The 19,612-nt window shown below is 44.6% G+C and overlaps 2 protein-coding genes across 2 annotated transcripts; both read right to left on the bottom strand. All coding sequences in view use genetic code 11, as the record gives it.

The window, feature by feature from the left end:
* Positions 1-312: 312 nt before the first annotated feature.
* EGR_03388 (hemicentin) lies at positions 313-1,812 on the bottom strand (the record flags this gene model as incomplete). The annotated part of the gene is made up of 1 exon (XM_024492637.1): positions 313-1,812. The coding sequence occupies one exon, from the start codon at positions 1,810-1,812 to the stop codon at positions 313-315; it is 1,500 nt and encodes a 499-aa protein (XP_024353038.1).
* Positions 1,813-2,874: 1,062 nt separating this feature from the next.
* On the bottom strand, positions 2,875-19,524 carry EGR_03387 (Muscle M-line assembly protein unc-89; the record flags this gene model as incomplete). The annotated part of the gene is made up of 34 exons (XM_024492636.1): positions 2,875-2,954; positions 3,030-3,329; positions 3,563-3,757; positions 3,883-4,002; positions 4,119-4,510; positions 4,830-4,899; positions 4,979-5,148; positions 5,335-5,615; positions 5,697-5,957; positions 6,032-6,139; positions 6,221-6,632; positions 6,695-7,001; positions 7,071-7,386; positions 7,680-7,747; positions 7,983-8,295; positions 8,692-8,831; positions 9,029-9,407; positions 9,587-9,814; positions 9,887-10,051; positions 10,126-10,743; positions 10,837-11,189; positions 11,627-11,823; positions 12,196-12,401; positions 13,276-13,457; positions 13,582-13,910; positions 14,381-14,859; positions 14,940-15,288; positions 15,553-15,886; positions 16,114-16,398; positions 16,635-17,040; positions 17,128-17,259; positions 17,340-17,741; positions 18,663-18,848; positions 19,351-19,524. The coding sequence occupies 34 exons, from the start codon at positions 19,522-19,524 to the stop codon at positions 2,875-2,877; spliced, it is 8,937 nt and encodes a 2,978-aa protein (XP_024353037.1).
* Positions 19,525-19,612: the final 88 nt, after the last annotated feature.

Here is a 19,612-nt window from a genome sequence, read left to right as displayed (position 1 = left end):
ACTGCCTGAGAATCTCTCCCCTGGAAATGCCTTGTTAACCAGAAAATGACAGATATTTGTTATTAAATTCGCTTTTTATATCCGTTGTTTATATTCCGTTTTTACTCTGATAAAAAGATTTACTTTATTTAAATCTTACGCCAAATATTTTGCTTTTTTTTCTGGAATTTATTCTAGATCTTTAATTATTTACGCGATATGATATTCGCGCTTTATTTCGCTTTTGACAAATACACGGGATAGCCAGCAACGAAAGATTTTGGCTAATGAAACCATTTTTCGTACCCCATTAGCAAACCTAATAGGAAGTACTTACGCTAAAATATGCTCCACAACAGGAAGAAATGCCGGCTGTGGCGAATGTAGAGAAATAGGTAAGGAATACTTTAGGTCATTAGCGCGAATCTCAGATGAGCTAACTAAACGATCAGTATCATTCACAGCGATAGCTTCAACGAAAACATCGGCATCAGTGGCGCAAAAATTCCGCAAAGTCAACTGTGAGATTGAAATAAACGGTTTGGATTCATCGAATAGAGAAACAATATCACAACGTCGTGCCGTCTCGGGATTGCTGATCACCCAGTTGATCTCCGCTTGTGGAACAGATTCCACAGCGGCAATCAGCACCACGTCTTCACCGATGTTCGGTGTCACTGTTGGTGCCAACGGTTGGATGAATCGCAGGGGAACTTGACTAACCACCTCCTCCGGCCTATCAGCCGGTGTCACATGCATTGGTCCAGTTTCTAGCACAACTTCACTGATAGTTGGTCTCCTCTCGTGCAGCGCATAGCTTGTGACCAGCTCCTCCGTCGGTGTCTTCGCAATCGCCTGTACAACCACGCTTTCATCGACTTGCGGAGTAAAATCATGCACTGTCAACTGCGATGTCGTGTAAGTTGGATGTGCTTCATCTACCAAAGGCACTACCTCACTGCGCTTAGCAGTCTCCGAACTACTTATTGTCCACGTGATTTCTGCCTGTGGCACCGCTTCCACCGATGCTGTCAACACCACGTCTTCTCCTGCAGTAGGTTCATCCCTCGGTTGAAGCGGCTGAACAAGACGAAGTGGCACACTTGCTGGCGTCTGTTCATCAGGTTGAAGTGGCACCTCAGTCAGTGGTTTCTGGGGCACCACGTGTAGATCGCAAGTGCTCACCAACTTTTCGCCCTGTGGATATATCACCTCTACCGTTACTAGTCCTTCATGCTTCCTCTCAACACGCTCAATGGTGAGGACTGAGTAGCTTGCACTCCTCTCAATCGTGATCTCTTTAAATGTATCAGGGGAAACCTCTATTCCGCTCCAGTACCACTTGAAAGTCACTGGACCTTCTGGTGCCTGTACACCACACTCCAGAACAACCTTGTGTGTCTCCTGCACCTCCAGATGGGGCCTCAAGCTATGCATGAACTCTGCAATAAACCTCTCCGGTTTCTCCCTCTCCGTTATCTCTCTCTCCTCTGGAGCCCGAAGTTCACACGTCGTCACGAGCTCCTGATCCGCAGTTCTCGCCACCGCCTTCACAGTCACCCCACTATCCGTTATCGCATTGAAATCATGAATGGTGAGTTGTGAAATCGACCTAGTGGGATAAGCCTGGTCTAACATCGGCACTATTTCACAACGTCGTGCCGTCTCGGGATTGCTGATCACCCAGTTGATCTCCGCTTGTGGAACAGATTCCACAGCGGCAATCAGCACCACGTCCTCACCGATGTTCGGTGTCACTGTTGGTGCCAACGGTTGGATGAATCGCAGAGGAACTTGACTATTTTTAATGCATTCCACTTTTGTTGTTGACATTGCGGAATCTCCACTGCTTGTTTTTGCTCGCACACTTACCTCTCGTGGAATTTTTTCCATTTTGACGATGGGCATCGTTAATATACTTTTTGAATGTTCCTTCTCTTCTATTATACTATCTTTTGTAGTTCTTTTAATTTCCACGCCGTTGATATACCATTGGAACTTTACTGCTTCGTTAGCAATTACTTCATATTCGAATACCTTTTTTTGGCCTACTGTAACCCACTGTTTTTCGGGCAGATATTTGCTAAATCTTAATGTTGTACTTGGGCCAACGTGCTCCACGTTAATTTCTGTCCTGCAAACTGTAACGCCAAGTTCATTCTCTGCCCGAACTATGTACTCTCTGGCGTCTTTCTTGGCACAAATCTTATTTATAAAGAGGGTATAATGTTTATTTACATTTTTCTCCATAATTCTACACTCGCTTGTCGTCGTTGGCGAATCTACTCGAGGCGGAAACAACTCTACTTCGTTGTGGAAATAGCGAACTTTCGGTTTTGGTTCTCCGCGCACTACAAATTCGATTCTGTAGGAAATTGTTGAAAACACACTAATAAGTTACGCGTTCAGTGATTTATACAGCGATAGATTAAGGCGTTTTATTTACGCACACATGCGTACGATTTGTCATTTTAACGCTCCCATTCATACGGAGTAGTGGGCAGGAAAGCAATTCACCGTCACGGATTTTTGAATTTACCTTTGTTTATAATGAATAAGGTGCGCATCTACGTCGATTTGAGTACGAAGCGAATTCACGAATTGTGAAATACCGCGTAGGTTTTACGATGTGGGTGAATATACCGCGTAATCCCATTTATACCACCTGTTTAGCTGCGTTTTAACAACTACTTAAGCATACAAACATTATTACCTCTTAAAATTATTATTAAGTGTGTACGATCAAACTACTGTCATCTCAACTACCAATCTACGATTTGTATTTACATGATAAAGAATGAAACTGGAAAAATATACTGCGTGCGCTTATTGAGACACATTTTTGCTTGTTAAATAATTTTGAAGAATTAATAACATCCCTAAGAAATACAAAACTTACTGAGCAGTAGCGGTTTCAAATGCAGTGAGCTGTTCAGGTGGACACGTTAAGAAGACCGGAGGCTGCTCTTTCACAGCTAAAAATTTGGTAACCTGAGGAGTTATTACTGGCTTACCTTCAAGGTAAGTTTACTAAAATTGTAAATTCTAACCTGGTAGTACAATTAACTTTGTCTTTGTAACTGCCTTGCCGAGTTTGTTGAACGCCTCGACACTGAATTCAGAGCTGTCAGTTTGAAATAGTTCAAGTATTTCTAGACGATGGTGAGTGGAGGTCAATTGGGTAATTTGGATTTCAGGCGTTGGAGCAAATGGAGTACTATCTCGCTTCCAAACAAGTTGCGGTGTTGGCTTTCCGACTGCTTCGACGTCCAGTGTGAGGGAAGTGCCCTCAGGAAGTTTCAGTATCTCTTCTGGAAACGGTGTTGTAAAGTCGGGTGCCTTTTCATCAGCTGCGGTGGGAAAAAATTAGTAACTGAATGAAGGATTAGTAAACGCTGAAAAAATGAAATAAGGAGCAGGCTTTTACAAATGAGTGTAGTGAGGCATTCATGTGAATCAGATTTAAGAATGAAGACTATCAACAAACAAACAGATACGTGTTGAGATAGAAGGGATCATAACTAATTCACCCGGCATTTTAGTGCGTAAAGTTCATAATACCTACTATTCTCTCAGAACTTACATATTATATCGAGTCGGGCTGATTTTTCAACCGAACCCTCTTGATTGGTTACTCGAATCTTGTATTCACCGGCATTTTCGGGCCGAACATGATCAATACGAAGAGAGGCTTTTCCATCGGGTGTTACTATGGGATGGAAATTTGCTGAAGGTTGAATTGCAGTCTGCCCGTTATAGATCCAAGTAACTTCAGGCACTAAAATTTTACACATCACGTTTTCGGATTTACAAAATAAATAGCAATAAAAACGAATGCTCCAAAGTTGGATGCTAAAAATCTTAGTTTTCTTACGATATAACGCATGCACACTTCAAACTCACTTGGCGATCCCGCCACCTGACAGGCAAAAGTAATTGGTGAACCTTCTTGAACCTCAGCGTTTTTAGGTCCCTGTATAATGACAGGCGGTTGTGAAGGCTTGGTCTGTTGGGTCGGGATTTCTACAAAGGTGAGCGTACCGGTTACATCAACAATGCTGTTGTATTATTATAGTATGTATTGTTATATTTCCGTAACTACTGTTTGTATTGTTAAGGGGCTCAAGACCTAAAATTACTTTGGACAGGCCGTAGGAGTGGAATCTTTCCAGGGGCAGGTAGTACTCTCAGGTTAGCCGATGCAGTGACAACAGCATTAGGTTCGGTCCTCGCAGCGCCCTCTGAAACATCAGCACGAAGAGCCTCAACCGTAACGACACCACTGTCCTCGGGTCGACAGTTGCGAAGTTCAAGATGATGAAGAAGGCCATCAAAATGTGATGATTCTCGAGGTTCTTCTGAACTGATCTCAAGGGGAACAGTGGGCTGTACAAGGACACCATTGATGTACCAGCAAACCAAAGGACGTGGAGTTCCAACTACCATTGTTGAGAACCGAGCACTGTTCCCCTCAACTACATCGAGAGATTTTGGAGCCTGCCTAATTTCTGGATAGGGTGAGTCACTTGGCCTGCAATATCAAAATAATGTTAAAGTTGCTGGACATTGGAACGAATTTATGGCGCAAAAATACCACTATTTAAGGCCCTATATGGATCCGATAATCCTAAGGAGGGTGTTTAAATGATAGATATGCATCATGTCAACTGGCTAAAGGAACTTTGCTTGACGAATTTTCCCGAAAATATCTTTGAACATTGTGACCGGAGTACCGCTGCACACAATATGGGGACTGAAGGCGTACAGAAATCCCACAACTATTTTAAATCAGGTTGAAGTTGGCTCTCATTTTCCATATACGCTTTGCCTCGCACTATATTTTAACTCACCCTGAGACAGAAGTACGCTTCTTTGGAATGAAAAGCATCTTCTGTGGTTCCTCGGTTACGGGCTTTGGGACTAAAGTAAGAAAAAGTAGAGACCGTTACAGGAGTTTCGACAAGTTCCATTTTGTTAACTCGAGTCATTAATATCTAACCTTCTAGGTCTAGTTTAGTTCGGCAAGTCGCCAACCCAGCAGTACTAGAGGCAAGACACTGCCAAGTCCCAACATCTTCAGGTTTGATCTCAGCGACAGACAGTTGAGTTGAATTTTCTGTGACAAGAACCTGGATGCGGCCACTTGAAACTTCAGTGGGAGAAATGAGTCTGCAATACAAAAAGCTTAAATAAAAACTGTAAATAATCATGCATCGCCTTTCTGACAATAAAATTGCAACTAGTTGAAGAGCATTTGCCTATTGGAGCATAATTTCGAATAACTTTGAGGTTCTTAAAACGCAAAACAATGTGTTCTGTACAGCAGATATGGCTTAAGTGTGTTTGGTAACCCACCTTCCATCCTTATGCCAAGAGATTACAGGTGCAGGAACTCCCTCGAAAGCAGCTTCAAGTAGAAGGGGCTGTCCTGGCACTGTAACAATTTTAGAAGCAGGCTTCTTTAGGAATCTTGGCGGAACAGTAACCTGCTGAGGCTTAGGTTCAATCGTAACAGGGAAAACAAGCTCCTTAACGCCCAAGGGATTGCTGGCAACACACCGATAGGTTCCACCATCAGTGAGCGATGTTGGCGCCTCCAAGGTGAGACAATGAACCGAGTCGGGAAGTGTCAGTATCTGCAATTGTAAAAGCGTAGACTTTCATTTGGAATTTAACCATAGGATTTCGTTCATGAAGCGACCTTCCAATTAACTCACCTTGTGCTTAAAATCGGAGTGCACTGGATGCTCATTTAAAAACCAGGAAACATTAGGTTCTGGAACTCCGTGAACTTGAACTTCAAATCTTAATGGAGTTCCCTCCAGCGAGGAAAATATGCCCGGGGACTGAATTACATCTGCCTGGCCCTCCGCCAGTGATAGAAGAGGAAATGGAGCCTTTGTGAAGCTCGGTGGAACGCCCATGAGTTCTAGTATGGGTTCGTCGTGTTTGGGCTCTGGAAGGGCACCGAGGTTGACCTAAATAGAAGAGTAATATCGAAAAAATACATTGGGACCAATTATTTTTACCTTAAAAATTTCTATGGAAATACCTGCACGGAGGAGGAGTCATGACCCAATGGATTAGTGACAATGGCTGTATAGGTTCCAGCATCAATGGGCCTTGGTTGGGCAAAATGGAATACCAACGTGTTGTTAGGCTAAAAACAAAGACATCAATTGTCAAGTCCATCTGCAATAGTGATAGTGTGATATGCTGTTGGAAAGGCAGAAGTTGTTACCTCGACGGACGTGAATACTCTGTTGCTCGACACGAGAGGTTGTCCGTCCTTCAGCCAGCTGACGGAAGGCAATGGAATGCCGGACATTTGAGCGGTAATCCTTGCGGGAACATTTTCATCCAGTGTTAAAGAGTCAGGAAGCCGTCGAATGAACACCGCCGGTTGACCACTTCTGTCGGGATGTGGAAACTCCACAATTATGGGCTGAAATTCCATAGGTGATTTCTTTAATTCCATCTCTAATTCACTAAGATGTTGGAGAGGTTTCGTCACCTCCACAGCCATGACAACGGGAGAAAACGCCCCCTCTACTTGGACATCTAGCTGCGTCCTTTCTGTGGGTGCATAGGGAACTCCCATAGTAACCGGTGCTAGAGTCCCAGGTAAGTCAATGCGAGTCACCTCGGTGTACCTAAACAAAAAGTCATTTTTGTTAGTGAGTTCAGAGAGAACGTAACAATTAATTGAACTCACTCTTGGATGAGGGTAAGTCGAGTAATTGATTCCACCGATCCGTACTCGTTGGAAGCACGCACCGTGTACTCACAAATGTCCTCTTGCTCGATCGACTGGATCACAAGTCTGTATATTCCAGTGTTCGGGCTTTCTTCCATTCGGTACTTGAAATCTGGATAGATTTCAATTCCGCTGCGGTACCAAGAAACACGTGGAGGCGGTTGGCCGGATATTTCTGTTTCTAGCACAACCGTTTCGCCCACTCTGCACTGAACGGTTGGAGTTAATCGCTTAACAAACTGCGGACGCTGACCTTGTTTTTTAACTAAAATAATGCAAGTGTTTAGAATTAAATTTATAACATATCAAATCGCTTGAACTTTATATTTCTTACCTGGTGGCGTAAAGACATTCAGTGTTACAAAGGTTTCAGCTTGTCCAGCTGAATTCTCTGCCACACACTGATAGGTGCCAGAGTCAGTCGGGAAAAGTTCATTTATTACAAGGCGACCGGTCATCGAGACAGGGCTGTCTAAGAGGTCCCCAGGTTTAGCCAGTTCCGGTCCCACCTGGGTTATATCGTGTTCAGGAGTCGAATCCAGCTGTTGGCCGTCACGATACCAGTGAAGGAAGGGAAGCGGATTACCCATCGCCTCCGCGGTGAGAGTGAGCGGACTTCCAGCTTGCAGGGTGAGATCAGGTTGAAGGGGCTAGAAACGGATATTTTTGACAATAATTACAAATTTGGAAAAGAACACAAGTTTGAAATTGTTCTTTTATCCTTTCTTATTTTATTGAACTTGCTCAAAAAGTTGTAGCATAAAATGAGGTGGTTACATGAATTAGGTTAACCAAAATGATCGGATATGTAGTGTGTAGCAAACAATTTCAGTTTGGATTTAAAACACGAAAAATGGGAAGTTATTCAAACATTTTTAAAATAAACTGCCATTGGGAGTTGTAGAAATGCAAGCTTAAGCTTGCTCTAATCGGGGGTACTTACAATGGTGAACCAGGGTTTCTGTGGATTGGCTTGTCTTGGAGGTTGGACAACAGGTTGCAGAGATTCCGCTTAAGAGTTAAAACCGATTTCAGTGGGCAAGGAATACATCCTCGCAACTGCTAAATACATTCATTAAATCAGTCAATTTGTAAAATGAAAAGACTCAGTATACTAATTTGAAAAATCACACATCATCGCTATTTGCGACTAATGCATAGAATTACACCAACGCCTTTTCGAAAACGATGTCTATGTAAAAACAGATTCATAATCCTCCTCTCGACCTAAAGAAAAGTGGCTCACGTTTAGGAATCACATCCAAAGTCATAGTTGTCTCTGCGCGACCGTATGGGTTTTCGGCAACACAGACGATCGACCCGGCGTCTGTTGGAGCTGCTCTCAGTACTTCTAGTTCACCTACCATTCTAACTGGTTCTGGTTGGATGGCATTGACATTTTCGAGATATGGACCGAATTGAGAGATCTTGTAGTTCGGTCCGGTTTCTAGAGGAATCCCATTTCGATACCAATGCAGGAAAGGCATCGAATTAGCTTTGGCCTCTACTGTCAGAACTATGGGTGTTTCTTCCTCTACCACTCGACATTGTGGCAATATCTAGGGAGGTAGAAAATAAGCTCTTAGAAATAATATAGTACTCATTTCCAAAGGGTACTATTTAACTATCCTTACTCAAGTACTCAATAGGTGGATTTCCTGCAACTAATGCTTGTGAGCTAGTGCCTGCCCCAAATAGGTGATTACATCAACCGATCAAAAAAGGGAAATAATTTCCTTGCTCACTAATCATCCGGAATATGAGCATTCATTTTAACTTCAACTAAAGCCTACTTACTTATTTGATTCGCAAATTTAAATGCACTATAAGACTTTTTCGAAACAATAAATTTACCTTTACCATCAAGTGAACTCGGTGGGAAAAGATGTTAAACAGTACGTGTGAAACATGCGTTTGGGCTACCAAGTTGAGATTTATAGACTGTGAATACTCACTTTGGCGAACTTTGGAGCTTCCGGAGTGGGTGCAATTGTGGGTCCTGGAGTCGGTGAAGCCAAAGGAACAGTAACCTCAGTCCTGGTCATCTCATCTCCAGCGAGTTTTGGTGATGGCATAGTTGAAGGAGGCCACGATCCTGTATCAAAATGAAACGGTTCTGTCAATACTTAATCATTACCTAGGATGCCTGTACAAGGTGAAAGTAGTGTAACTTGTTTTCTAGACGTCTCTTCATTCGTATCGTTACAACTGGCAAAATTATGTCAGTGCTCAGCTACAGTAGACCAAACTCACGTAATGCGGATCAAATCAAGGCGGTTTATCAAAACCCACCTAAAACAGTGACAATTCCTGATGTGATGGCTTCTCCCGCCTCATTCTTTGCAATCACAGAATAACGACCGGTATCAGTTTTGAGAGCGTGCGGAATCGTCAAAGACTGCACACCGTCGGCGACTTCCTCAATTACGAAATCAGGCGAGCTGGTGATTTCACGACCGTTGACAGTCCACTTGACATCCGGTTTCGGATGCCCGTCAACTTTGACAGTCAAACGTATGACATTCCCACTCAGAACGGTGGTATTCTCAAGAGGTTTAATGAACCTTGGAGCCACTGCTTTAGCAGTAATGGTCAAGTATGCATAGCTTTCTGCCGTTCCGGCAATATTTGAAGCCTCACAGCGATAGGGTCCGATGTCTTCTTCACAAATCTGCATATGGAATATGAAGAAAATTAACGTCTGAGTCGATATGAAAGAAAAAATCCACTGGTGAGATTTTCGCATTTCTAGTCTCCTTTATGAATGACTAAGTCTAGATTTAACGTAGTCTAGACGGTCTAAAGCGGCACTCGGATCCTGATTATCATAAAACAGGAAAGAGTGAATACCTCTCTAAGAGTCAGCCTAACAGTTCCATCTGGACAGTATTCCAGGCGAAAGTCGGGGGAATCCGTGAGAGGAGTGGATTTTCGGAACCACGAAATGGCGGGCGTAGGTTTGCCACTCACGACACCTTCTAGAATGACTTGAGATCCCTCTTCAGCAACAACATTGTTGAGATGTTTAACGAATTTCGGAGGTGTTGGAAGTTCGACAACCAAATCAATGGGAACGTACTAAAAAGAGGTGAAAAGTAAACCACTTCTTCTCGTGCATACAAATTAAACAAATTGGGTCATTTAGTCAACCTGAACGCTGACGTCGGTGGAATAGCTTGTTTGGAATCGTTCCTCCGGTTTTTGAACCAACGGGACAACGTCCATAGAATGTTCAACATCCATTGTGGTTGCATATCCAGGAAACAGTTGTGGTTGCGCTGGCACAGGTCGCTCCATTTGCGTTTTGTAACGCAGCTTTATAAAAAGTGAATAGTTAGATCAGGTTTAATCATTTTCAGGAGGGTAGTAACAAAATCAAATTATCTCACTTCTTTTAGCTCCCTTTGAACCTCCATTTGCCGTTCAAGACTAGTTTTCGATTCAAACCCGGTTTCTAGAGAAGGACGAGCAGGCAGTGAGCGCTCTGTTTCTGTCTTGAAGCTTGGAATCATCGGCACGACACTTATGTTGTGCTCGAATTCGCCTTCACTAGTGTACCCAGGTTCTAAGGCAGGTTGGCTGGCTACAGAGGCCTCCCGTTGAGTTCGGTAGATCGGAACTATGGGGGTCACCTGGATGGTCTTGTGGTGAACCACCTCGGTCGCCATATTGGACTCAAGCACAGGACGGGCTGAAATAGGAGCCTCAACCAATACTTTGAACCTGTCTTGTGATACGGTTCTTCTAAGAGGTTTGAGCTGTAGAGGCTCTAGAACCTGTCGAGTCTCGTAGACAGGAACCATCGGAACCACCTCAATAGGTCGCATTAGGTCCTCGGTAGAAACGTAGCCCGGAGACAGACGCGGGTGACTGGCAACATGATGTTGCACGGTCGTCTCCTGCAACGGGACTGTGGGACACACTCGCATCTTGTTCAGCACTGTGAGACTGCTAGCATGCCTAATTTGCAGTCTTGGGGAAGGCACTGATTCAATGGGTCGCAGAACCTAAAAAATAGGTCATTTGAGGACAAGTTGGAAATAATTGCCCAATGAAGTTTCTGGAAGTTAAAAGGACGGGACAGGATCTGCGAAACCTACCTCTACTTTGCTCATCGCCCTCTCTGGAGGTAAACGGAAAGTGAATTGCACAGGTGGCGTGGTGTGCCGTTCATTGACGTGCAGTTGTGTCGTTGAGGTGTATCTGCGCAGCTCCGGCGGCTCAGAGACCTCGCGCAGGAAGCGCCGAGTAGTCGCTGTAGCATACGTCGGGATTACGTGCACCGAATCAGCCGGGCTAATCTGTCGCCACGGTGATGTTTGACGGGGCAGTGTTGTGTAAACCACCGGAGAATGTGGAGATAGTGAGGAAAGGGACCATTTGCGTGGCAGGTGGACAGTAGCTGAGCACGTGGCGCTTCCATGAATATTCTCAGCTAAAACCTCGTAGTGACCTACATGTAAAAGTGAAGAAGCATGTACCCTGGTTCCTCAATGGCTTATCTCAAAGGCCAACTGGCGGAAAGAACGGCACGGCTAAACAGTAGAGGGTTGAAATACCCTGACAAACTTATTCTTTCATCTATCGTTCGCATGATTTTGAAAATTGAGCCTCATAAGTCCGGAAAAGTTACTGTGTAAATTATACTCGAGTAAATCAGAGGTATGTATTTCCAGTTGGAATACTTGGTGCCAGCACAATAAATATTTTGTTTAAATACTTTCTTGCAAGAATGGTAGACCCTTCCCATTAAGGGAAACATAAAGCAAGTACTAGCCGTCATCTTGAATTCATAAGTGTTTTCAACCCATCTAACTACTCATTTTTCGTGCTTATGACCATATTTGATCTAATTTATTAGTTACATTTAAGTCCAGGCGCGATACTCACCAGCAGTGTCCTGGCTCGGTTGAACAATGGTGAGAGTATGCACGCCAGGAGGTCTATCAGCGGTGATGTGGTAGCGTCGGTCTTCAGGCCCGATCCTATGGTTGGCGTGTCGCCATTCAACAGTCGGTCGCGGAATGCCCAAAACGAAGCAATCGAGGCGTGAGAGTCTCGGTGAGCGAGTTTCCATGTAAATGTCGCTGCGAAACAGTAAAAGGCTAAAGTATTTGGAAGAGGGATTTGGATAGATAAAATTGACGATTACTATCCATTTGAATTCATCACAGCTATCAAGGAGCGTGGGTTAATAATAAATTAAAAAGCGTACCACGTTCCTCAATTAGCTAGCTTAAAATTATCATACGTAATTCTGCGAATGAAATAGGATTTCAAGGTTTTTCACATCCAGCTATCGAGAGTAGTCTGTAAGGACTACCCGTATGAGTATGCACGAAAATTAAAAAATTTTATGCTTAAAATTGATCTAATAACATTTCGTAATCCATTGTACCACGAAATCTGAGCATAACAGCTACTGCCTATTTTGTCTGAAAAAAAATGACTAATCCTACCGAAGAGGTTTGGTAAATCGTGGAGGGCCCTCATGGAAGGGTGAAGCATCCATAGGTCTGGGTCCTTTGTCTGCTGGTAGGATGTTTACGTGGATTTCAGACTGACAGACACCAACGCGGTTTGAGGCAACAGCCCTGTATACGCCGGCGTCCTGGATGCTTGAATCAGTCATGCTCAGTACGGCGGTGGATCCCACCTGCGAGATCTATCGAAGGGAAACAGGTAAACACGCATTCCTCGTGCTTTACACATCGCCTGGTTTTGATACGTCAAATAAACTGGTTCCAATCCCTGGCGTGACGCAAAGTCAAGTGCACTCAACTCTCAGGACAAACACTGAAGAACAAAGAACTGAGACCACACACGACCGCCGGTTAGCAGAGTCGTGGGTGCACGAGTACCCCCTCGATGGTTGGGGGGTGGGCGACCGAAGGTACTCGCAACGGTGATCCATAATTGTGGCTACCTGAGTGGAGCTCACTGTTCAGACCTTGTGAATTTGCGACCAACGGAACTCATCCAATAGTGGAATCAGATATACGCTCGGCTTTCAGGATGAAGAAGCAGGTTGGATTTTCAATTGCCGTCTTTGAGTAATGTATTTCCTATGCTTTGGGCTTAGTATCATTGTGTTAGGGCTTTATTTTTAGAAATTAGGTAGTTTGCACAAAATCGTGTTTTATGTCCATCGGTACGACTAAATGAATATCTTTATGGCTCTAATACTTCCCATTATAGTAACATTGTTTGAGTTTACCTTTGTGGCACCCATTGTGAATGTCATATGCTCTTATGACAAGCAAGAGTACCAGAACTCTATCAAAATGTTCAGTTCGTGTGAATTTTTTTGTAAGGGATCGTCTGAAAATCAAAACATTTCCATACGTTTCAACCGAAATTTAATCTAAGGCAAACACTGTACCCTCGTGTGTATTCGCTATCTTTCCAACCAATATTCCTTGCCTTCAAGAAAATGTGGCCCCGAAAGACCTGAGAAAATTGCTACCCTCGGAGCATAGCGGCAAAGTGGTGAAAATTAGTTTCATCTCTATATATATGGCATTATGAGAAGCTCTCACCTCGACATTGGGTGATGCCTGAAGAGGCACTGTGTCTTTGTACCACGTTATCGATGGTTCTGGACGTCCAACAAAGCTGCACTCCAAGGTTACACCCTCGCCTTCGTTGATTGTCAAATAGCGTGGAAGGGACTTGACGATCTGAGGTGGTCGGTCGGCCGATTCATCACCGCTTGACAATGCTGTACAAAAGAACGTAATTTGGCATCATTATCCCAATTATTCCCCCTCATGCACTTTTAAGCTATTTAATCATGCTTTTTCATCAACCCATCCTCGCAAGTACACCACTACTCCACATCTTACGTTCAACATCCATTCGACATGAGGTTTTCGCCACGCCAGCAGGGTTTGTTGCAACACATGTGTACTCGCCATGGTCGGTTAGGTAGATGTCACTAAACTCGATGCAGTGTCTGTCACCCTCCGATCGAACAGTGTAATTGGGCGCAGAAGTCAAAGACACGCCGTCCTTGTACCAGTCAATTTGTGGCTTAGGTCGGCCAAGAACCCGGCATTGAAGGCGCACCATTTGACCCTCCGTGGCTGCAGCATTGTGCAGTGGTTGAGTGAAATGCGGGGGCAACTGACCAGGCGAGAATGTTCGTTTAGGTGCGAGTAGGTCTCTACGATGCCTGAGAGAACAAACGGCCGATGTTATGTCTTGCGGAAAGAATTCAGACGAAAACCAAAAAGACCACATCAGTGGCGTCTAAACCAATCTCATCGCCATTCTGATTAATTCCTCAACTTCAGGCGGCATGTGATGTCAGGAATAGCCATGTAAACATCAACCGAAATAAATCAGTCAAAGATCCCAGACATGCCAATTTGTGGAGCGAATAAATTAGTGACTTAATCCTCAAAATAATCAAAAAAGAAGTGATTACCGCTTAAAATGGAATCGTGAGTGCCAGTGAAACAATCACAGGATGGCTGCCATTCATTCAAAGTCACAATTTCCCAAAGTGTAATTAACATTAAAATACGGGATTCGGAGGGGGATGTTTTAAAAATTTTTAGTTAATGGTAGGCTTTATACTCAACCTATAAGACGCAGTGATCTAGCATTTAGTGCATGTTTAGTTGTGCACATTCAACTCACTCAGTCCCATAGATACTGGAGAATTGTGGAGGCACCGAAGTCGCTCTCCACGGAGGTCTAGCCTCCACACTGACCGGAGAGTAGACTGAGCGAGGCGAAACCTTTCCCTGGTCAAAAGATTCTGGCCTAGCTGGAGCTGTTGTAAGTCTAGGGGAGCTTGCAATGGGTGACTGCTTTCCATCTTGTAGGGGTGACTGTGGAAGAGGCCGGCGTGCAGGTTGCACTGACGCTGCGTCAACTAAATCCTCGATATTCAATGGCCTCTCGACGCGTCGTGATCGCAAATCCACCTGGCAGGAGCTCTTCGCCTCTCCTGCAGGGTTTCTCAGCAGGCATGTATATTGGGCAACATCCTGTTGGTATGTTGCTGGCAGTTTCAAAATTGCTTTGTCACCAAAAATGTTCGGGATAGCGGAACTCTGTGTGGATTCCAGAGGCACACCATTGACGTACCATTCGGCGCGTACGGGTGGTGTACCCTGAAGAAGATAAAAATTTACTCGGTATTTAGTTTTTACTTTTATCTTATCAGTAAAAAATAAATCAAAGCCGAACCAACCTTGAAGGTGAGTTTAAGTTCAAGCGATTGACCCTCAGGAACTTGCTTATCGGAGAGAGGATAGACAATGCGAGGAGGTTCAATGGGCCTGACGTGAAGTTGGCAGGTAGTAATGGCTTCACCGTGGTCGTTCCTTGCTCTACAAGTGTAGTTGCCATCATGAATGGATGCATTAGTCTTGCGGATCTTAATGGCACAAGAACCGTTCACTTCGAAAACAACGTATTCGGGACTGTTGTCAATGCTGATGCCATCCTTAAACCACGCGATCGTTGGTACTGGATTCCCAGTTGCCTGGCATTCTAGCATCACGGGTTCATCTTCTCCAACCTCCATCGACCTAAGTGGTCTGAAAATTAAAGGACATTTAATTTACATTTTCATAATAAGTGATAAGACCATCGGAAAGGTAAACCGTCCTCACTATTTTGTTCGTTCGAAATTACGATAAAGTTGCTATCCCATTACATGCCTTCTATATGTGAGCTTTCATTAGTGCTATTGGTGATCGCAAAAGGTTCGCGCTTTTGCCTGATCAAAGTGAAATAATGTCTGGAAGTAATTCATCGGAAAGTTCACAATGCTTTATAAAGGAATCTAAGGTATATAGTACCTTGTGAACCTCGGAGCCTCTCCAGTTTCTTCCTCAAACGGTGGAAAAGTTGAAGGAGCCTGCTGTGGTTTGCGTCGCTTGGTCGGAGTTATCATTTCCTCGTCAGCTGAGGAAATCGATTTGTGGGTCTCTGAGACCATCAGAGAACCGGAGGTCTCTACCTCCCCGAAGGGCGTCTTCAATCGGAATGTGAATACGCCGGAGTCATCCCCGAAGACCTCTTCGATTGTAAGACTCGCTGAGTGCTGATCCATTCTCGTGCGGTAGTCGGGGGTGGTCACCGGAAGACCATCTCTATGCCATGTGCCCTCAATGTCCACGGTCTCTGGATATCCTGCAATCAGACAAATGCTTGGTAGATTAAATCCTACCTAAAATAAGTGATATGTACTGCGTGATCTTGGAAGAAGTAGGGCAGGAGACTTCCTTATTCACGCCAACGAATTTGCAAACCAACACGATTGACTAGGCAGTCACGCATTCTTGTTGATCCTTTTTCCTATGTAAAGATAAGTGTTACCGTAGTTTCTGTGGAGAGAGTGATTTGAAAACTTGCTCTACCTTGTGGAATACCAGCATCGAAGTTAGTCGTCAAAGCGACTCGCGTCCCTTCAACCACATGTATGTTGGATAGCGGCCTAAGGATGGTGGGGGGCTTGGGGCGGGGCAGATGCATCTGGTGGCTGGCCACCGACTCCACAGCCTCTACCACAGGGCCTTGAAGACGAGTGAGGTCAACCAACCGCTCCGATCGCACTCGCACATCTTGCACCAGCTTTGACAACGCCTCTGTAGAATCCTGGAAGCGTCGAATTATTGGTTGTACCTTGATTCGCGCTCGGTCATCTGAGGGGAAGAAAAAGAGAATATACAGATTAGTTCTTAATATCAATTGGTATTTAGCAGGTCTCAATATTGTAATAAAACAATATTGGCTAGTGTATTCCATGTTAAGTACTTTCTAGTTTGTCTAAGTCGCGAGTTACGCCAAGTAATCTTCATTTTAGTGAAATAGTAGAAGTGTTTTCACGAACTGACAAAACGACGTGAGTATAAGGCATAAAGCACAAACCCTACTCCACCTGGGAATTGAGCGACAAGCGTTTGTAGCTGTGGCACGTGTTGATCGGCATATTTCTGAGCTCGGTCTCGTTGTGTCTCAATGTCGGCAACTATTTGACGCATCTGCACTTGGTCATCGGGTGCAAGACTCTTCAGGCGGTCGCTGCTTCTTCCCAGGTCCATCGTCAGACACGAGAGACAGTTCTCCGCGTCTCGCACAGCACGAAGCAATTGGAGTGTCAAATTCACCTCCGTTCGGCATTTGGCAGTTCCAGTGACCAGATTTGACACGCGGGTCTCCAGCTGACGTTGCCTCTCCTCCAACATCGGCACATCTACGCCACTGATCTCTAGTAGATCCGAGGGTCCGCGAATGAACTGCATGCTGGGAAGGTAGGCCGTGCTCTTAACGCGGCTTTGCAGGTCCTTTAACAAACGAAAAACAGGTACAACCCATTGGTTAGTTTAAGTGTTTGGTAAAATAAGGAGGCTAGCGCAATAATTTAAACGCACCGGTATTCGAAGCTCAAGAACGCGGAGATTTTCATCGGCGCGCTCAATTTGTGTGATCGGAGAATCGAGATTAACCGTGATGCTGATGCGCTGAAATTCTGACTCTGCATCCCGAAGATCACGTTCGACTTTCTTGATGATGGAAAAAGGAGTAATGGTTTACCGTCTCACGGGTGAAAAATCTAACCGAAAACGTTTAATATCACACTTACATCCATCTCCGTCATCCTGCTCAGTTGCTTGGCACGCTCCTCAAGTGTGTGTTTGTGTGCGTTGAAGACGCGCTCCCAGTCCTTGGACCGGATCTCCAGACCCGCGGTGGCAATGCAGAGTTCCGATCTCACCGATTTCGCCAGCTCCGCATCGCTAGGGCCTGGCGTGGTGTAGGGTACCTCCACATACCGGCGCACCCGCGAGGGCCCGTCCGTAGCCGTGGGCTCTGCGCCAACCAGTGAGGCGAGGGTGTTGGCCTTGGCATTAACCTCGGCGATTAGCTGGTTGACATAGTCACCATCGCGTGTGTGCTCTGCCAGAGCGGCTTCCACTGCCGGCACGCTCTGCGGTCGCGGTGCTTGCACGATGCGCGTTCGCGAACTAGTCATGGCCTCGTCAAGCTTGAGTGGAAAGTTGCGTGACTTTCGCAATTGTTTTAAAACAATAGACATGGCCAAAAAAAGCAGGCAGCAATAAACCGTATACATTGTTAACGGATACGCCAGTGTAAAAGAGATTGTTTGCGAGAAGCTAACAGGTGTGTGCATGCTGTTGCGCTTTTTGAAATAGGAGTGGATTTCAACGACTTCGCAGCTTTGACAACCAATTCAAAAGGAAATTCAGTCAATTGAACAGTACTGTTACCTATGATAACATTAATTCAATTCTTTGCCTACCTCTGAGATTGATGTTACTGATGTTACTTTTTTCCTGCACCCTAGAATACGTTGTCAACGCAAAAAAAATAGGAAACGAGGAAGTATTTCACCATTGGAACTTGACATATTTGGTATGCAGGATAGAGGCTTAACTTCCCACGCATTGAAAAGTGATTAAGTTGACGGATTTTGGCTGAATAACGGACTACTGAATGAACTAGTAGTACGTGTTTATTAGAATTCATTTCAAAATATTGCAGGAAGATTGCGCTATCTGCTTTCGTCCTTCCCTCATATGTTAAGGCACAATGTACAGTAGGAAGAATTTTACCTCAAAAAAGACTCACTTTATTTACCACCATATCAACTGTTTGAAGTCATCTGCAAGTTGAATTTTCTGGGATATTATCTTTCCAATGTTCAAAGTTCCTTCTAATATTCTCGACTCCTTATTCAGCTGAGCAACTTTACAACGGTATTCGACTGGATAATATAAGACGCTGCTTGCAGCACCATTTCCTCTCAAGGCAACGGAGGATTTTAACTACAGAATCCAGTAAGTAAAATTTATGAACCACATTGCACTGACTAGTTGCCTTTGGTCGGCACAGTGGTCAGTGTCTCAAAATCAGTGATTTAAATGACACCATTCTGTGAACGCACCTGTCTGGCGGAATTCCTGAAGTCGTTCCATTTCTCGACCCAAGAGAGCCAGATCTGTCTGGTTGACTGGAGGCTATTCAATTGCCCCTCCAAGTGATGCAGTCGTTCTAAATTCAACTGAATTTGACTTCGGTAGAAATTCTGCAGCTCCACCTTATCTGCCTCCGTGGCGTTGACACCGGAAAGCTGAAAAGAAAGTTGAGTCTTCAGTTATTTCACATTGATATGCCTCGGCAATGCCAACTGTGCACCACTTTTATTATTATTCTATAGTTAAAGTAAACAACTCTCAAATGATAGTTTTGAAAGGATTGAACTGGGTTTAAAATAAGTCATTTTCAAAAATAGGTTGCCAGTACCGAACTGACACTAATGATGACAGATTAAAAACAATTTTATACCTGTCAGATGAGTGAGCATCCGATGGTTTCCATTCGTACACTTATTTCCAATGCGTGTCTGCGAATGGCAATGTTTCTTTTTTGGAACTGGGCTTGAAGCCCTGCGTACTTAATATGAATCTTCAGTCAACCTTCAAAAGGTCAATGCAGAGTTTATTACAAATTTATTTCCTCCTTTCACATATGAAACCGACATTGGGGTGATGTCTGTCGCACGCCTCCGCGTGCACGCACCTACACAAGCGCGGACACACAGTTGGGAGCTATTATCGATCGCGTGGGTGTACGGTGAGGGGCGAGGGTGGACGCTGGAACGCCGTGTAAAGGTCACTCCTAGCCATCCTACTGCCTACACGTCCGCACGCGCGCACATGCACGTTCCGCGTTGTGTGTACGGCCGCATACGCCGTTGCTGGTTTTGGCGGGCAGGCTTTCTGGCCCGCTAGCCCACTGTTTGACATGCGCAAAAGGGGGCACGGTTTCGGTCCCCAAGTTTATAAACTACGTTGTGTGCTGATTCAGTAACCAGAAAATTGCCGTGATTTTTGT

The sequence above is a fragment of the Echinococcus granulosus genome (genome assembly GCF_000524195.1).
Source record: "Echinococcus granulosus chromosome Unknown EG_S00017, whole genome shotgun sequence".
NCBI lineage: Eukaryota > Metazoa > Platyhelminthes > Cestoda > Cyclophyllidea > Taeniidae > Echinococcus > Echinococcus granulosus.
Note: the sequence above shows the minus strand (reverse complement) of the source record. Positions and strands in the feature narration are given on the sequence as shown.